At 36.7% G+C, this 17,326-nt stretch overlaps 3 protein-coding genes across 5 annotated transcripts; all 3 read right to left on the bottom strand.

Annotated features, from left to right (window-relative positions):
- Positions 1 to 46: 46 nt before the first annotated feature.
- Positions 47 to 3,302, bottom strand: LOC109059749 (vitelline membrane outer layer protein 1-like). Its single transcript, XM_019076917.2, has 4 exons — positions 2,997 to 3,302; positions 1,917 to 2,053; positions 1,005 to 1,118; positions 47 to 247 (listed from the first exon to the last, which is right to left on the bottom strand). Exons 1-4 carry the CDS (start codon positions 3,195 to 3,197, stop codon positions 64 to 66), a joined length of 636 nt encoding a protein of 211 aa, XP_018932462.1. The 5' UTR covers positions 3,198 to 3,302; the 3' UTR covers positions 47 to 63.
- A 1,069-nt stretch (positions 3,303 to 4,371) lies between these two features.
- On the bottom strand, positions 4,372 to 17,137 carry LOC109059750 (vitelline membrane outer layer protein 1-like). Of its 2 annotated transcripts, none has more exons than XM_042748047.1 (5): positions 16,778 to 17,124; positions 16,422 to 16,555; positions 16,144 to 16,257; positions 15,725 to 15,906; positions 4,372 to 4,407 (listed from the first exon to the last, which is right to left on the bottom strand). In XM_042748047.1, exons 1-4 carry the CDS (start codon positions 16,973 to 16,975, stop codon positions 15,726 to 15,728), a joined length of 627 nt encoding a protein of 208 aa, XP_042603981.1. In that variant the 5' UTR covers positions 16,976 to 17,124; the 3' UTR covers positions 4,372 to 4,407; position 15,725. The 2 variants fall into 2 exon arrangements, with proteins under 2 accessions (XP_042603981.1, XP_042603980.1); XM_042748046.1 differs by lacking the exon at positions 4,372 to 4,407 and adding an exon at positions 15,393 to 15,619 and having other exon boundaries at positions 16,778 to 17,137.
- On the bottom strand, positions 4,442 to 12,297 carry LOC109059715 (vitelline membrane outer layer protein 1-like). 2 transcript variants are annotated; one of them, XM_042748053.1, is made up of 4 exons: positions 6,307 to 6,504; positions 5,933 to 6,060; positions 5,667 to 5,771; positions 4,442 to 4,718 (listed from the first exon to the last, which is right to left on the bottom strand). In XM_042748053.1, exons 1-4 carry the CDS (start codon positions 6,472 to 6,474, stop codon positions 4,538 to 4,540), a joined length of 582 nt encoding a protein of 193 aa, XP_042603987.1. In that variant the 5' UTR covers positions 6,475 to 6,504; the 3' UTR covers positions 4,442 to 4,537. The 2 variants fall into 2 exon arrangements, with proteins under 2 accessions (XP_042603987.1, XP_042603986.1); XM_042748052.1 differs by lacking the exon at positions 6,307 to 6,504 and adding an exon at positions 12,098 to 12,297 and having other exon boundaries at positions 4,444 to 4,718.
- Positions 17,138 to 17,326: the final 189 nt, after the last annotated feature.

The raw sequence follows: 17,326 nt of genomic DNA, 5'->3' as shown, positions 1-17,326 counted from the left end.
AATGGGAAGAAATCTCTGCCCAAAACTAGTTAAGCACTACTTGAAGGTAGGTTTCCAATCCGTTCAATCACAGCAGTACATGCGCACATCATTGAGGGCCGTGTCGTCTCCGACTCCCTGCGGCTGCTCAACCTTTGTCTCGATGCCACAGATTCCCTTTCCTCCACACTTCTCACTCCAGTCGCCCCATTCGCCCCACGACATCCCAGATCCCTTCAGCATTTCTGCATTTCCACTGCAGTAAAACCTGGGAATACAAAGACCATACAATGATCACAACCAGAGCTAGTCTACGAATCCAACTGTGCAGCTCTAAGCGTTAAATAACTCTAAACGCTTGACCGGGTCACTTCATATCCGTGTCAGATGAGTCTCATGCGGTGATGTGTTTATACAGCTTGTTATGGGATCGAGCGGCAACCTCCTGCTCTCTCTCGTGAAGCCAACAAGGAAGTGACTAAAACTGCAATTCATCGACTGGCCGCTTGAGGCTGGCTGCAAAAGGGAGTCAGTCCCATAGACTCCCCATGTTAAAATGCCCAACTTTACAGCAGAAAAAAACATGTTTAAAGCCTGGTACAAAAAAATGAATTTTGGTCTATAGCTATTTTTGCCCTTCATGACAACTGTGAGGGGGGTGAATTTTTTTATAACTCATCCGTTTAAATTAAATTAAGCCTTAAAGTTCTGCATAATTAAGGGTGTGGCCACTTGAGTGACAGGTGGATTGCCGCTGCTGACACTGCCGTTGCGCAAGGTGGGCATGGCTTCATCCCGCCTTCGTTTTCAATTATCCGAGAGTGATGCGCTGCAAAGATGCCAACGGCTGCCTCCGCCCACTTTGCGCTTCAAAAACGCTCTTCAGGAATCTACGGATCACCTCACGGACAATACATCCATGTTTTATACAGTCTATGTATGGGATGCTGTGAGAACAACATTCTTGCTCCAGAATCCTGCTGCTTTAGAAAAACTGGTTGTCACAAGTTAAATAAGTTCATCACCTAATATTGTTAGCGGCCGTGTCGTCCTTAGTCCCTTGGAAGGTTTCCATTCTCAGCTGAAAAGATGTCAGAAATCCACTTGAGCACCATTTGATATCTGACCATTTACCCCAGCTAAGGAAAGAACAGGATAAGGAACGTTAGTGGTATAACCAGTTATTTGTTAGTTTAATAAATATGGAGTGTCCATTTACACTAAGTGCCAATAGCCTACCTTGTTGGCAGAGGCTATTTATACTAACGTGTGATTAAGCTAGTCAAAAGTACAAAACACGGTCATCTAACAACAGTTCCAGTGACATACATGGTTAGGTGTACTGCAAATTTCAAATCTTTTCAATATCACTTGGGAAAGGCCATTATTTTCAATAAAAATGAAGGAAAAAATCAGAAAGTTGAAAATGAAGTATCGGGTAGGGTTACATTGTGGAGAGGGCTTTATTTTCCCAATAAAGTGGCATCCATTTAATAATTTGAATTAAAATAATAATTTACATGCAATACGTTATTATTGCATGCTGTTTTATAATGTACTACAATACTGAGACGCAGATACTATTTGCAATAAGTAGTATAAATAGCAGGAAATCCTGCTATTTTACCATAGTATAAATATAATCTATGGCTATTTGCGCTTTAGTGTAAATAGCAATTTGCTAAAAAATACTATCTATCGCTGTTTTCACTTAGTGCAAAAAGCCTCTGCCTAGTAAAAAACTTGATGCCGGCTCTGTTCCAAATTCAAATATGCTGTCTTGCACATGGGTGCATCTAATTAAAATGATCCTCATTAGTGGCTGATTTGAAGCGCTCTACATAGGCAGCAACTCTGTCATAGGATGCTCTCTATATAGGCAACTCACTAGGTTTTGGAACAGAGCCTCTGTATTACGTCCAGTTCAAACTCTTCACCTTCCTACGTCGGACTGAACCGTGGCGTAGTCCTCATATGGGCTCGATGAGCTTTTGGACGGGTTGATGCAGTAAAGACGAATACCATTGAGCGCTGTGTTATCACCAACCAGCAGAGATTCCCACATACCTGCCACCTTTAGAAAAACAACAGCACTAATAACTTAATGGTTTATAGTCACACTGTGCAATTGTTATTATTGGTTAACTAAAACAATAACTAATAACTTACATTAACTCAAATAAAATCAGGTAAACAAACAGTTACACTTTCAGGAAATATTTCTAATTTCTATTAAGTTTAAGTACTAAAATGACAAAATTAGAAATAACTAAAACCTAACAAAATCAAAATGAAAACTGAAAATCTAAAAAATGAAAACGAAATACAGTAAAAACATAAATACCATAAAACTATATATTATGCTAAAATCACACTGGTTTAGATCTGTGTGAAAGGATATTTTACAAAGCGGTGTTTTACTCATATAAAATATAATAGTTGTCCATTGAAGTTAAGATACAGAGGATTATGAAATCTATATGATATTGTTTTAATTTATGATGTTTTGGTGTTTATAAAGCTACCATGGCTATTTTCATGGCAAGAAAAAGGGGCAAATGTAGCAAAATGTAAAAATAAGAAAAAAAAAAGAAAAAAAATTATGAACATTTTTTTTTACAATTTATTTTGATTAAAGATCTAACATTTCTGGTCTGCAAATATCTGGCCTAATAATTTGTTGTTGTGAAAAACTTAATTACTCTTAGATGCTGTGTATCAGTGCCATGATTACATTTTTACATATTGGGGTTATCATTTTGATCATATCGCACACATACCATAACACATTACACATATTATAATAATATCATATAGTGTGGTACTGCAGAATTCACTATTGGTTAACTTTAACATTACCTATAGTCTTCATGGCTTAGATGGCATTAGGTGAAAACTTCACAATAATCAATTACATCAGGAACATTAAGTAAGTAAATAGTCAGTTTTGATTTGAAGTGGAGTTGGTTACCAACCACTAAACCTCACACTACTTTATACTGGTAATAGTTACTCACCTTAAGACTAAAACCTGTGGCATACATTCCAGTTGGACACATTTCTTTTTGACCCCACGAGCCCCATGGCAACCCGTTATGGACCTTCAGCACTGACCCAAAAGGTCTGCTGATGGTTCGCTCGAAGCGTCCTCCTGCGATCACATACTGACCGAAAACAGCCAGCAGTGAAATCAGCGTCAGAGAAAGAAACTTGTACATGGTTTGAGAGCCGTCTTTATGTCTTCTGCTGGAGATCGGAACAGATGTATGTGTGTGTGTGTTGTTGGTTCGTCACAGAGCTCAGTGTAGGACATTGACCCTTCACTAACAGCTGGATCCAAGTCCAACCAGCACAGCAAACAGAACCTCTCTCCAAAAGTAAATAGAGCCAGAATATAAACTGACCATTCGCTCAAGACATCAGATTTGATCAATATTATGATTCTCTGGTTCAAGACAGTAATCAGACAATTATGCAAAACTGTGGCACAGAAATACAGATATACTTAGATATTAAAGTCAATGACCTGCATGTAAACACACAATAACACAAACACTAAATAGCTCAAATGCCACTCAGACAATTTCTTTCTATTTAGAAAGAAAAAGTTTAGCTCATTTAAAACTGCATTGCTTGGCATTTTATTTTGATATCAGAGTATAGTTCACAGAAATACTTTAAATATAAATTGTAAAGACTCTTCTTATGCCTTGGACTTCCACAAAAATGAAAGTTGTTGTAAATGTACCTGTTTTTTTCATTCTTTGATTAGTCAGTGAAGTCCAACTGTATTTAGAGAAATTAAGAACAAATAAGTGAGATGCAAAGATCAATTTAAATGTTAACAACTTCAGTGAGTTTAGTGGGGAAGGGCATTAATAAAATATAAGACAGTATTTCTGTCCTTCAAAGATGATTCTTAGAATTCTTAGACATGGATTTCCTGCTTAACCAAAAATGCCCCAAATATTAAAATGATGTTTGTATAAATTTTTGCATCCCTTTCCATGAACATTTTTGTAAGACATTATTGTCAATGGACTGCCTTGTGCCATTTCAGGCTAACTGAATACATTTTAATACATGGCTATGTGATGCATGTAAGATGTTACAATAAAGGATGTGAAACTGCAAGGTGCTTCTTAGAAAGAAAGTTTAATGCTGATATTTGTTGCCAGATCAGGAGTCTTCAAGCTAAAGAATTACATGAAAGAATTAAAACTCAAATCATTAATTCATTATACATTTTTTTTTGTATTTTTATAAATAGCTGTGTGATAAGTGAGAGGCTGTCTAGTAAACTTTGTTAAGATCAGCGGACTGCACATTAAACTATACTGTATGATGCAGTTAATGCTAGTTCATCATAGTGTGATGATCAGTTATGATCCATTTAATCTTCTCACTTTTCTGGTCGTCCTCTTACACCTGAAAGAAAACAGAACTCAGCTCAGCCAGCACTTCTATTGTGAAATCAATCAATCAAACAAACAAACAAACAAACAGTGTTTTACCTGAAGTTGCTTTGCCATCTGAGTGTGATTGTGATCGCATCACCTTAACTGCAGCAATACATGCGCACGTTTTTGAGAACGCTGTAGTTTCTGTTTCCCTGTGGCCCTTCTCTCAGTGTACTGATACCACAAATACCAATTCCCTCACACTTTTGACTCCAGCCACTCCACTCGCCCCTGCTTCTGCCGTCACCCTCTAGCACTTGCTCTCGACTGCAGTTGAATCTGGAGAAAATTCATAAAATAACCAGTAATAACAAAATATAAAAAATACTAAAAAAAAAGTTTGTGAGCAGTGGGAAGTGGAAATGGGTTTATGTGATTTTGCCTGGAGTGAGGAGCACTGTTAATGTCAGATCGCTTGTTTTCTCTTGCTCCATGATCACTCTTTCTCTCACTAGTGTGATGGTGTTGGTGGATACTGGCTGATTTTTGCCTGAAATCAAAGTTACTCTGTATTGAAGTGGTCATAAATTTAGAAATGAAATGTTCCTTGATCTACTAATATATAAGAGGTGTTTTGTGCTATAAAAAGATACTGTAAGTTTCAGAACTTAAAGGAAAACCTTCAAACAGTTGATGGTAGCCATTCACTGACTTCAGTAGTACTCTGGAAGACAGTGGCTACTGTCATGCATCCAGTTGTTCCAAATGAGTTTATTTCTTAAAAAAAAAAACATTCAATATTGGCGAGCAAACCGTTGATGGTAGCCATTTTTTTTTTCAATGTGATTTTTTTTATTTTTATTTATTTTTTCCATGCTATGGAAGTCAATAGCTGCCATCATTCTTTGGAGTGAATTGTCCCTTTTAAACTTTCTCGTTAGCCCAAAAACAGCTTTTAATAAAACCAAAATTATTCGTTTTCTACTTTATCCTCTTTATTATGTAATAGAGTTTGACAAAGGACTGCTTGCACAGACAAATGCATACTTCATCATTGCCAGGGAAAAAAAAAAAAGAAAAAAAAGCAATTCATGACCCCTTTAATTTATTGTTTATCGAACTGTTGTATAAAAACAATATCACACAATCATGATGTTCTGAACGTCAGTCATGTGATCATCTGCAGCCTTGTGCACAATCACAGCCATGCTCAGATTAACTCACAGCTTTCACAAAAAAAAAATATATATATATATATATATATGACTTATATCAGCATATACTCACTTGATGTTTGTGGCCATGCCGTCTTCAAATCTCAGCTGAAAAGCAGTCAATAAGGACACACAAGAACAAAATCCATCCAGTCTATTAAATATCCACTGACCGGAGCTGTGGACACACAGAGTTTTATTGATCAAATCAGTTATTATTTTCAAGAAAATCCTTTTATTTGTCTAGCTTATGAAGAAGCTGCTCTTAAGTATTAATGTAAGAATTCTTAATAAAACCTGCTATAGTTAGTTTTATTACTCAGAATGTGAGCCCTTTACCGGTCTACTTCTGACTGAACTGACTGTCTGTAGTCCAAATATGAGTCCTTGAAGACATTGGTACAGTAAAGACGAATCCCAGTGAGTACTCTGTTATCATCCCCAGCATTAGAGGAAGGTCTATACACCTTAAACACAAACACCATGACAATCTTCCATTTGAAAGATGGAGCCACAAGCAATGTTTTAGAGTTAACTCGAACACAACCCACAGCGACTTGATCTTCATGTTCTTTAGTATTAAGCAGGTACTTAAGGAAATCTTAAGCAGATGCAGTTCATTACTAACAGTGACTGAACCATTAGTCACCAATTACATGCTTAATCACTATGAAACCCCCATATTACCATAATCCAGTCATTACCCGACTTACCTTTAGAATAAACCCTATGGCGTACTTTTCTCTTGGACACATTTTTATTTCATCCCATGTCCCCCACGAGACCCCATTTGGCACAGTCAGCACCGATCTGGGAATTCTTGTCTGAACGCTCACATGTAGCCCAATAATGACTAACAGTAAAGAAAGAAAGTGATGCATTGCTGCAGATCAATGAAATCGACAAAAAATACTGATGGTATAAATCCTGTTAATGAGACTTCAGAACTTCGGAATGCATTTATATGGTTCTTCAACGTTGTGATATCCTGGTTCTAGCCAATCAGCAGCCAGGAGCACCGAGCGCTCGGAAATAACCTGCATGTGAACATGCAAAAATACAAACACTGAGCCAACAAAAATATCTGTAGGCCTGTATTTGACCGTTAGTGACCATGCAAAGTGTTTTACTTGGTAATGTGCTTCTAGAAAGTTGAGTTGCTTCTTTGATTCTATATTATTAATGAGTTCAGACAGAAATATTAGGTAACAGAGAATATTAGACTGAACCTACAATAAATGCTGGGCGTTTGCTTACAGGTTTAATTTTCCTGACGTAAATAACAGTGCTTGCAAGTAAGAAGGAGTTAAAGAAACTGACTAAAAATGTAAATTCAGTCATCATTTACTTTCCCTCTTGTCGTTCCAAACCTGTGAGTGTCTTTCTTCTGATGGGCACAATGATAATTTAAATATCATGAAGGATTTTTTGACTGCTGAATAAGTCAGGGATCTGCATGTTAACACAATCAGCTCTGATCATTGCAAGTAAAAGCATGTGCCCTTTGATTAAAACAGCTTTGATTGATGAGTTAAATTAATAAATATCTGTCTGAAAATTAATAATAAATAATAAACAGCAGAAATCAACACTGAACACCAGCTTAAGTTCATGATACGAGAGCAGTGAGGTCACTTGACTCTCCACTTCTCTGGTCATGTTCTTCCGTTTCCAGCAGATGAAACAATAACATTAAAAATATAGCCCCAAGCACCAATCAACTGGTTCCAATCACAAATATCTCATGTGGATGATTAGATGATATTAGGACTGGACAATATGACCAAAATTTATATCACAATATATTTCTTAATTTCATTCGATATGAAGTTCTTTATTTTTTGTAATTTAATTAAAAAAAGCAAACTTTCTTATGTTCTAGATTCATTGCACACAAACTGAAATATTTCAAGAGTTTTTTGTTTTAATTCTGTTGGTTACGACTTACAGCTTAGGAAAATAAAAAATTCAGTATCTCAGAAAATTAGAATATTCCATTTTGAGCTTGATTAGTTTGATTAATTTTGAGTATAAATACTGGGTATCTCCTGGACTAGTTTAGAAGATGCAACCACAATTATGGGAAAGACTACTGACTTGACAGTTGTCCAGAAGACGATAATCGACACCCTTCTTGTTTGGGTAATGCACAAAAGGTCATTGCTGAAAGGGCTGGCTGTTCACAGAGTGCTGTATCAAAATATATTCATAGAAAGTTGACTGGAAGGAAAAAGTTTGGTAGGAAAAGGTGCACAAGCAACAGGGATGACCACAGCCTTGGGAAGATTGTCAGGAAAAGCCGATTCAAGAACTTGGGAGAGCTTCACAAAGAGTGGAATGAAGCCAGAGTCAGCGCATCAAGAGTCACTACGCTCAGACGTCTTCAGGAAAAGAGCTACAGGTTTCTCATTCCTAGAACCAAGTGTCCTGAACCAGAAAAACACGTAAAAAGCATCTCACCTGGGGTAAGGAGAAAAAGAACTGGACTGCTGCTGATGTGAAATCATTGTCAAATAAATATAAGACTTGAAAACACTGTCACATAGCAGCATCCATTCACTGTCCACAAACTAGAAAGGTTTACACTAGAGAGGAGAATTTTGCAAAAATTACATTTATTATACATTTACTCATAATTAATAAAAATGTAAACAGTGGTGGCCAACATTATTAGAACACTAGTATTTTTACCAGCTATAAAATGGTTTTAAGTCAGTTATTTCTCTTTTGCTGTAGTGTGTCAGTAGGAAATATCAGTTTACATTTCCAAACATTCATTTTGCCATTAATTGTAAAAATCCAGAGACATTTTTGACAACAGCCAGAGCTCCACACAGAGATGTGATCTGATCATCATCAGTCTGTCTGGAATAAGATGAAGAAACAGAACAAACTGAGACAGACTCAATCCAGAAGAACTGTGCCAACATCTCCAAGATGCTTCAAGAAACCTACCTGCAAAGCGCCTGAGAAAATCTGCTCAAGTGCACCGAGGGAAAAAGCTCCTTTAAACGCAAAGGATGCTCACACCAAAAGTTGATTTAATTTAGCTAATAGAAGTTAATTGATAAAGAAAATCTGTTTATGATTTATCATTTTTGACAGCATCCTCATTTTACAGCATTTTTACACAAGTGCCTAAAATATTTAACAGTACTGTAGCTTTGCGGGTAAGTTTCTTGCACGTTTTATTATGGTTGCACGCACTTTATTTGACGACTTATTGACTGTTGAACAGAAACACCCTCCGACTGCAATGATAACGCTTGGAATAGCCAGGACCATTTTTAATATTACTCCGATTGGATTCGTCTGAAAGAAGAAACCATATACACCTGATGCCTTGAGGGTGAGCAAAACACAGGCTAATTTTCATTTTTGGGTGAATTAACCCTATAAAACCATTTTTTAGCTGGTGAAAATACTGGTATTCATAATTTTGGCCACCTCTGTATATAACGTTATTATAAAAATGGTCTAACATGAATTTTTAAACAAATCAATTGTTACTTTCCCCCGAATTAGCCTTGGCCACCCCATTTATAAAACTCTAGCTCCGCCACTGAGTCTGTTCCCATCAAAGATACATTCATAGAAAACACCCATGCCGCATTTTTTTGATTTTGAAATGTGCAGTGTTAATGTTTATTCAACAAAGTCGACAGCCAAAAATAAATCAATGTATGAGAAACATTGGTAATGTATGGGCCTATTGAAATATCGGAAATGTGTTTAAAAATCATTTCACCAAAAAAAGTATATTGCAATATATATTGATAATGAATTATTGTCCAACATAGCTGATATGATTGAAATATGTGTGTGATACATAAAACTGTATCTAATAGCCCATTTTCCATTTTTCCGTTACTCTGATTGTCAGATCTCTATTCAGGATTATGAGTACTGTGATATTTTCCTAGTAGTTAGCACTGTGCCATCTCAAGTTAAACTAACATTTAAATATATGTTAAAATCTTAAAATAAAGGATTTTTTTGCCCACATTTTGGAAACCTTTCAGGGAACAGTTCCAAATAGAATATTTTTTATTTATTTTTTAGTACAAAAAGAGCAAGTCAATCTAAAGAACCTTTTCCCACTGTAAACAATTAACTTTTTGTGGTTCTGTAGATGTTCTTCATGGAACCAACACTGCAAAAAAAAAAAAAAAAAAAAAAAAAAAAATAGATGGTATATTTTATTGTTTGGACCAACACTGTGACCTCAGAAGTGAATAAAGTTTAGGGAAACATGCATTGCTCGTATAATGTTCCTTCTGTTTATTCCCAGAAAATGCATGAAAGGATAAGACAGTTACTTTGAATGCAGTTTAAGTCACTTTATATAAAACTGTCTGCTAGCTACATGCTCTAATGCAGCGTTTCCCAATCCCAGTTCTCGCACCAAACCCCCCCCCCCCCCCCCACTCTGCATATTTCATATCTTTAATCTCTTATCACGTTTGTTCTATTCGAACGTAAGTGGCCTGCGAAGTCGACATCACACGATATTCTGCCATGATTCCAGTTTGAAACGTGTGTATATGTTCCATTCGAAGGGCATTAAAGTGTGCGAGGCGTGAATTTAAATTGTATTTATTTACAGAGGTACATTATGTCACACTTGTCTGTGTGTGAGGACGCTGCAGGCATGAAAAATATACAGAGCAGTGGGGCACAAGGACAGGGATTGGGACACGATTCATGTTAGTTCATCATAGTATCATCATCAGTTATTATGATATATTTGGTCTTCTCGCAATTCTTTTTGTTGTCCTCTCACACCTGTAAGAAAAAAAACTAATTCAGTTTAGCCAGCACATCCACTGTGCAATCAAACAAACAAATAAAACAAAAGATGTGCCGGAGTCTGAGTGTATGATCGCGATCGCATCACCTTAATCACAGCAGAACATGCGCACATCATTAAGAGCGGTGTCGTCTCCAGATCCCTGTGGCTCTTCAATCCGTGTCTTAATACCACAAATCCCTGTTCCCCTACACATTTGACTCCAGTCGCCCCACTTGCCCCAGAGTGTGCCGTCACCATATAAATACTCCTGAGTGCATCTGAACCTGGAGAAATTCAGATGTGACAATATTATGATAATCGTTAAAAAAAAAAAAAAAAAAAAACTTAATATGATCAAAATATTTTTAATATGTAAAATCATTAGGAAAAAAATTAAAAAGTTTATATTATTATGCTTCAAGTAGTTCCTTATCTGTATTAGTTGTTTTTTTTCTTCTGTTGGACACAAAAGAAGATATTTTGAAGAACGTTGGTGAACAAACAGCGGATGGTAGCCATTAAATTCCGTAGGATTTTTTTTTATTTATTTATTTTTTATCATACTATGGAAGTCAGTGGCTAGTGCAATTCTTCATAACATCTTCTTTTGTGCTCAACAGAAAAAAGAAACTCATACGGTTTGGATCAACTTAAGGGAGAGTAAATTATAATAGAATTTTCATTTTTGGGTGAATTATCCCTTTAAAACTTTATTGTTAGTCCAAAAACAGCTTTTATTGAAACCAAGCTTAATCGAGTTTTCAATTTTATTTGTATTAGCCCTTTATTGCTTTTACAGACAGATCAACACCTGCATCTTCATCATCGCCTCTTAGGTCCACTAACATTATAACATAAAAAAGCAATTCATGACCCCTTTAATTATTGTTATGGAACTGTTTTATAAAAGTATTATGTAATCATGAAACAGTCATGTGATCACTTGCAACCTTGTGAACAAAGCCATGGTCACATTCACTGATATTGTATATACAAAGAAAAGAACAACAAATAAACAACAACAACAACAAAACAAAAGAGTATGACTTGTACCATCACACACTCACATGATGTTGTTTGCGGCCGTGTCATCTCCAAATAATTGGGAAGATTCGACTCTCAGCTGAAAAGCTGTCAAGAATCCACAAGGACACCATTTGATATCTGTCCACCAACCCCAGCTGTGGACAAACACAGTTTTGTTTAAGTCATTTATTATTTTCGAGAAAATTCTTTAATTTGTAGCTCCTACTAACCCTTAATCCAAGAATTCTTAATCAAACTTGCTACAACTCATTTTATTACTCAGAATCTGAGCCCTTTACCTTCCTACTTCTGACTGAACTGAGGTGTAGTCCTCAAATGAGCCCTTCAAGACATTTGATAGGCTTATACAATGAAGACGGATCCCAGTAAGGCCCTTGTTATCGGCCCAAAAACCATAGGAAGGTTCATCAACCTTAAAAAAAAACAAGAAAAACATGGCAATCCTCCTTTTGAAAGAGAGAGCCACAAGCAATGTTTTAGAGTTAACTCAAACACAAACCATAACATTTTCATGTTCTTTAGTAAGCAGGAACTTAATGAAATCTTAAGCAGATCTGCATCTGGAGACACCAGGATATAAATGACTAACAGCGACTGAACCTTCAGTCACCAGTTCACATTAAGAAACTCCCATATTACTGTAATCCAGTCATTGCCCATCTTACCTTTAGACTGAACCCTGCAGCGTATGTTCCATTTGGACAGAGGTCAAGATAACCCCACGACCCCCACTTCATCCCATTCGGCACAGTCAGCACCGATCTGAATTCAGAACGTCTTCCTGTGGACTGAACACTCACCTGCAGCCCAATAATGACTAACAGTAAAGAAAGGGAGTGATGCATTGCTGCAGATCGATGAAATCAACAAAGCAAAAAATACTGATTTAATTATTTTTGTTATTGTTAGTTAGTTAATTATGAATTTATACGGTTCTTTAATGTTGTGATATCCTGGTTCTAGCCAATCAACAGCCAGGAGCACCGAGCGCTCGGAAATAACCTGCATGTGAACATGCAAAAACACAAACACTGATCCAACAAAAATATCTGTAGGCCTAAGTTTGACCGTTAGTGACCATGCAAAGTGTTTTACTTGGTAGTATGCCTCTAAAAAGTTAAGACAGAAATATTAAGCAACAGAGAACATTAGACTTCCATTTGCTTACAGGTTTGCTTACATCTCATTTTCCTGAAGAAAGATCTGTTTATCCTTTTTTTTTTTTTTTGTTCCAGCCAATATTCAGACAAATTATGCAAAGCTAAAATGTCGATGATCTGCATGTTAACAGAATCAGCTCAAATGCTGCTCATTGCCAGTAAAAGCATGTGCTCTTTGATTGGAACAGCTTTGATTGATGAGTTCTCAATATTAATATTTAATAGAAACTGTAAGCATAAATCAACACCGAACTTGAGTTCATGATACGAGAGCAGTGTGGTCACATGACTCTCAGTTTCCCTGGTCATGTTTTTCCGTTTCCAGCTGATGAAACAATAACATCAAAAATATAGCCGCAAGCAGCAATCATCTGGATCTGATCACAAATATCATGCAGATGAATAGGTGATATGATTGAAATGATACATGGCACTGTATCCATTTCAGTGATTCTGATTGGGAGATCTCTATTCAGGATTATGGGTACAGTAATATTTTGCCAATAGATTGCATTGTACGATCTCAAGCTAAATGAAGACATTTTAATATACGTATATGTTATACTCTTAAAATGAAGTCAAACTCAGTTGCTCTGCAGTATGTGACAATCCAAGTGTTTGATTGCGATTGCATCCGTTAAATTGCAGCATAACATGTGCACGTCATTAAGAGCGGCGTCGTCTCTAATTCCCTGCAGCTCTTCTATCTGTGTCCCTTTTCCTGGACACAGTGGGCTCCAATCACCCCAGTGTGTTAGGGTAATTATGAGCGTTGTCTTTTTTTATTGACTGCACCCTAGAGAAAATTCAGATGTGACTTAAAGATGCTGTATGTAGGATTAACACTGAGTGGTTGAACTAAGTATTGCGGTCCAAAATCAAAATATTGGAGAGGGTTTTTTCACCAGGCCCACCTCCTCAGACTTGACGCAGGTTGCCAGATTTGTGACACCAACAAGACGAGCACACTTGACGATGAATGAAATAAAATACGCTGTTTTTTTCTGGCAACTGGCAACCCGGGGTGCCAAAATACAATTGGGTAAAGTCCAACATTCTGGCCCGGAACGCACATTTTCAAAGAAGAATAACTGACCGTAGCATTGTTTTTCACATAAACAGGTATGTTAACTTAGCATGTTTCTTAAATATCTGAAAACATATTATGGTAATTTTATGTTTTAGTAGAGTCAAAAACTTACATACAGCACCTTTAAATGGAAATCATGATTTATATTGCTACATACAATGTTGTTTGCGGCTCTGTCGTCTCCAATTCCTTTGCCTGATGGATTAAAATACTGATAAAAATCAATGAGTTGATCAAGCAGACAGAGAGCTAGTGTACTACCATAACATTCTCAACTTTCTAATATCCATTTTTATTTATTATTATTAGCTTGCATATCTCTACCAACTGACTTTTTTGTTGTTGTTGTTGTTGTTTTTTTTTGTTTGAGCCGCTGGTGCCACTGTCGGGGGAGTTAAAAGTTATTTACCTCATCATTAAGGTTGCCAACTTCAGAAATTGAAAATAAGGTACAATTGTGATGCTTTATAAGAAAATAAGAAAGAGTAAGGGACACTTTACCAGTGTAGCCTATGTCTGCCTGCAGTTAAAAAGTTCTCAGAAATAATCGTTTGTTTAGCTTAACCTATTTATGTATGATTATTCTAAAAAGAATCTAATGTCATACAAAAAAGTCATTGGACTGAGTAAACTGTACCATTATAGAATTGTGACTGCACAAATGTAGAAATATAGGAGATGAAAATACTGTGAAATTACATACAAATGGCATGAAATTTGAAAGCGTACCAACTGAAGGTCTATGAAACATCAGTCAATAAATCAATTTTAAACAATGCCACTTACCTTTTTGAACTGAGATTTTATTCTTAGCCGATGAATGAATGAAAATGCATATTTTTCAATGAAAGAAAACACAATAGTGAAAGACGTCTTCCCTCAGGAAGACTGAATGTTTTCCTGCCTTGATGGATGTTGGGTTCATGATCAATAAGTTGTTTGCATTCGCCTAAACTGATTTGGCAAAATCAAAACGCGGCGGACAGTGAAGGGAGTTCAGGTTAGCGTGAGTCCCGCTCGCTGTGAAGCGAGAGCAGCCGGCAGAGGATTTTGCTTGGTTTTAAAGCATTCAAACATCTACGTTCACAAATAAAGTAATGATTTGTGCAAAAAAAATGATTAACTGGCAAACTGCATTCCATATAGCTTTCATACGGGACACTTCTGTATTAAATAGGAAGGCTGGCAACCCTATTGCAGGCTATGAGAAAATAATAAGTAAAAGATTTGGGCCCAGTGGCACACATCCAGTCTGTTTTTCCTCAATAGTAACTGCCAATTTTAGTTGAAATATCTTTCGCTCCTTGCATTCTTTTTTATCATAGACAACAGGTTAAGTAAAAATATTTAATATTTATAAATTAGCAAAATTATCATCTTTATAGTCATTTTTTAGCTGGATGGACGCTGAGAGGTTATTCTGAGGTAAGCAATTACATGAGACATTTCAGTAAATTGTACTAGACTATCTTTTAAAATAGCTTACCTTTTGATGTTCATTCATGTTTATTTCATACTATAGTCGTAAAGAGAAAAATATGAGTTCACTAGTGTTCCTGTAGAGTTCACTGTTCATTCCCAAGAAAAGCATTAATGGATAAGACTTTGAATGCAGTGTAAATGACTTCAGGTCGAATCATCTGCCACATAAACTAATGCAATCATACATCTGATGTAAAATGTTGTGTTAAAGGATATGAGACTACAAGGTGCTTCTCAGATAGACACTTTAATGCTGATATTTGGCACAAAAAAAAAAAAAAAACAAGTGAGATGATCCAGTCAACCTTGGCTTTATTTAGGGTCTTGATCATCCTGTTAGAATTTTATTTTGTGATAATGACCAGCTGAATATGCACTTTCACTTACATGAACAGTGTAATACTACAGTTTTGTTAGCTCATCATTGCATTCGATCAGTTATCGTCCTCTTTCGCCTGAAAGAAAAACCAAACTCAGTTGATCTGCAATATGTGACAATCCGAGAGTTGTGACAACTCAAAATATGTGACAATCTGAGTGTTTGAATGCGATCGCATCACCTTAATCGCAGCATAACATGCTCGCGTCATTGAGAGCGGTGTCGTCTCTCATTCCCTGTGGCGCTTCTACCTGTGTCCAGATGCCACAAATCGCTTTTCCTTTACATGTTGAGCTCCAGCCGCCCCACTCGCCCCAGTTTGTGCCGTCACCCTCCAGCAAAGACCCTTGACTGCATCTGAATCTGAAAAAAGGTTTAAAAGAATAAAAAAAAATTATTCAAAAACACAGACAGAATCTCGGAATCCAGTTTTTAAAACAGATTTTATTGTATAACATAGAATGTCACGGAACTTGGCACATTCTGGATCAAGAAATCAAGCAGGGCTATACAATTATTTCAATTAAAATGGTGAATCTAGTGACTGTGTTTATTAAACCGCAAAGACTGCCTTTTAAAAATGTACTTCTGCATACTCACCTGATGTTGTTTGCGGCAGTGTCGTCTTCAATTCCTTGGGAAGATTCAACTCTCAGCTGGAAAGCTGTCAATAATCCAGAAGGACACCATTTGATTTCTGTCCACTGACCCCAGCTGAAGAAAAAACCAGGTTTACTTCTGAAAATTCAAGAAGATTGATTTGTCTACTGTAGCTTATGAAGAAGCTGCTCAAACCCTTAATGTAAGAATTCATGAATTCATACTAACCCCAAATCTGCTATAACTAATATTACTACTCTGTAGTCTGAGCCCATTACCTTCCTACTTCTGACTGAACTGTGGCATAGTTCTCATATGAGCTTGATAAGCCCTTAGACGGATCGATGCAGTGAAGGCGAATCCCATTGAGTGCAGTGTTATCACCCCAAAAGCCATGGGAAAGTTGTTCCACCAAAAAAAAAAAAAAAAAACACCCTAAATTTAAAAGAGCTACAAACAATCATTGAAAAGGTAACTGTAACATCCCATAGTAACATTAATCTTCTTTAGTATTAAGCAGGTGCAGTTCCCTGGAGAAACCTGGAATTAAATAACTAGTAATGATCAGTCACCAGCTCACGTTTAACCACTAAGCCACCACATATTACTGTAATGGATTCAATGCCAGACTTACCTTTAGACTGAACCCTGCAGCATACGTTCCATTTGGACAGATGTCCTTAGACCCCCATGAGCCCCAGTTCGTTGCATAGTACACTTTCAGCCACCATCTGTTTTTTCTGTTGATGTCTGGATCAGAATCCATTACAAATGTCTGAATGCTCAAATGCAGCCCAATAATGACTAACAGTAAAGAAATTAAGTGATGCATTGCTGGAGCTCTGGCCTGATCGATAAAAAATACTGATGAAATTAATTCTGTTTGATTTATACACCGAAAACTGATCCAGGTTCAGTAAAACTGCCCAAAGGAACAATAGTTTCTTCAAATCCAGAACAGAAAACCTGATCAACTGCAGTCTGTCTGCAGAATATGCCTGATTTATAAGTATCATGATATCCTGGTTCTAGCCAATCAGCAGCCAGGAGCGCAGAGTGCACATCAACAACCTGTACGTGACGGAAAACACACAAACACTGATCCAGCAAAATATCTGTATATCTGTCCCTGAAAACTGATTTCTTGGTAAAATGCCTATAAAATGTTGAGCTGCTTGTTTGA

The sequence above is a fragment of the Cyprinus carpio genome, chromosome B21 (assembly GCF_018340385.1).
Source record: "Cyprinus carpio isolate SPL01 chromosome B21, ASM1834038v1, whole genome shotgun sequence".
Lineage (NCBI taxonomy): Eukaryota > Metazoa > Chordata > Actinopteri > Cypriniformes > Cyprinidae > Cyprinus > Cyprinus carpio.
The sequence above is the reverse complement of the archived record's forward strand: the minus strand, read 5'-3'. Positions and strand labels throughout refer to the sequence as shown.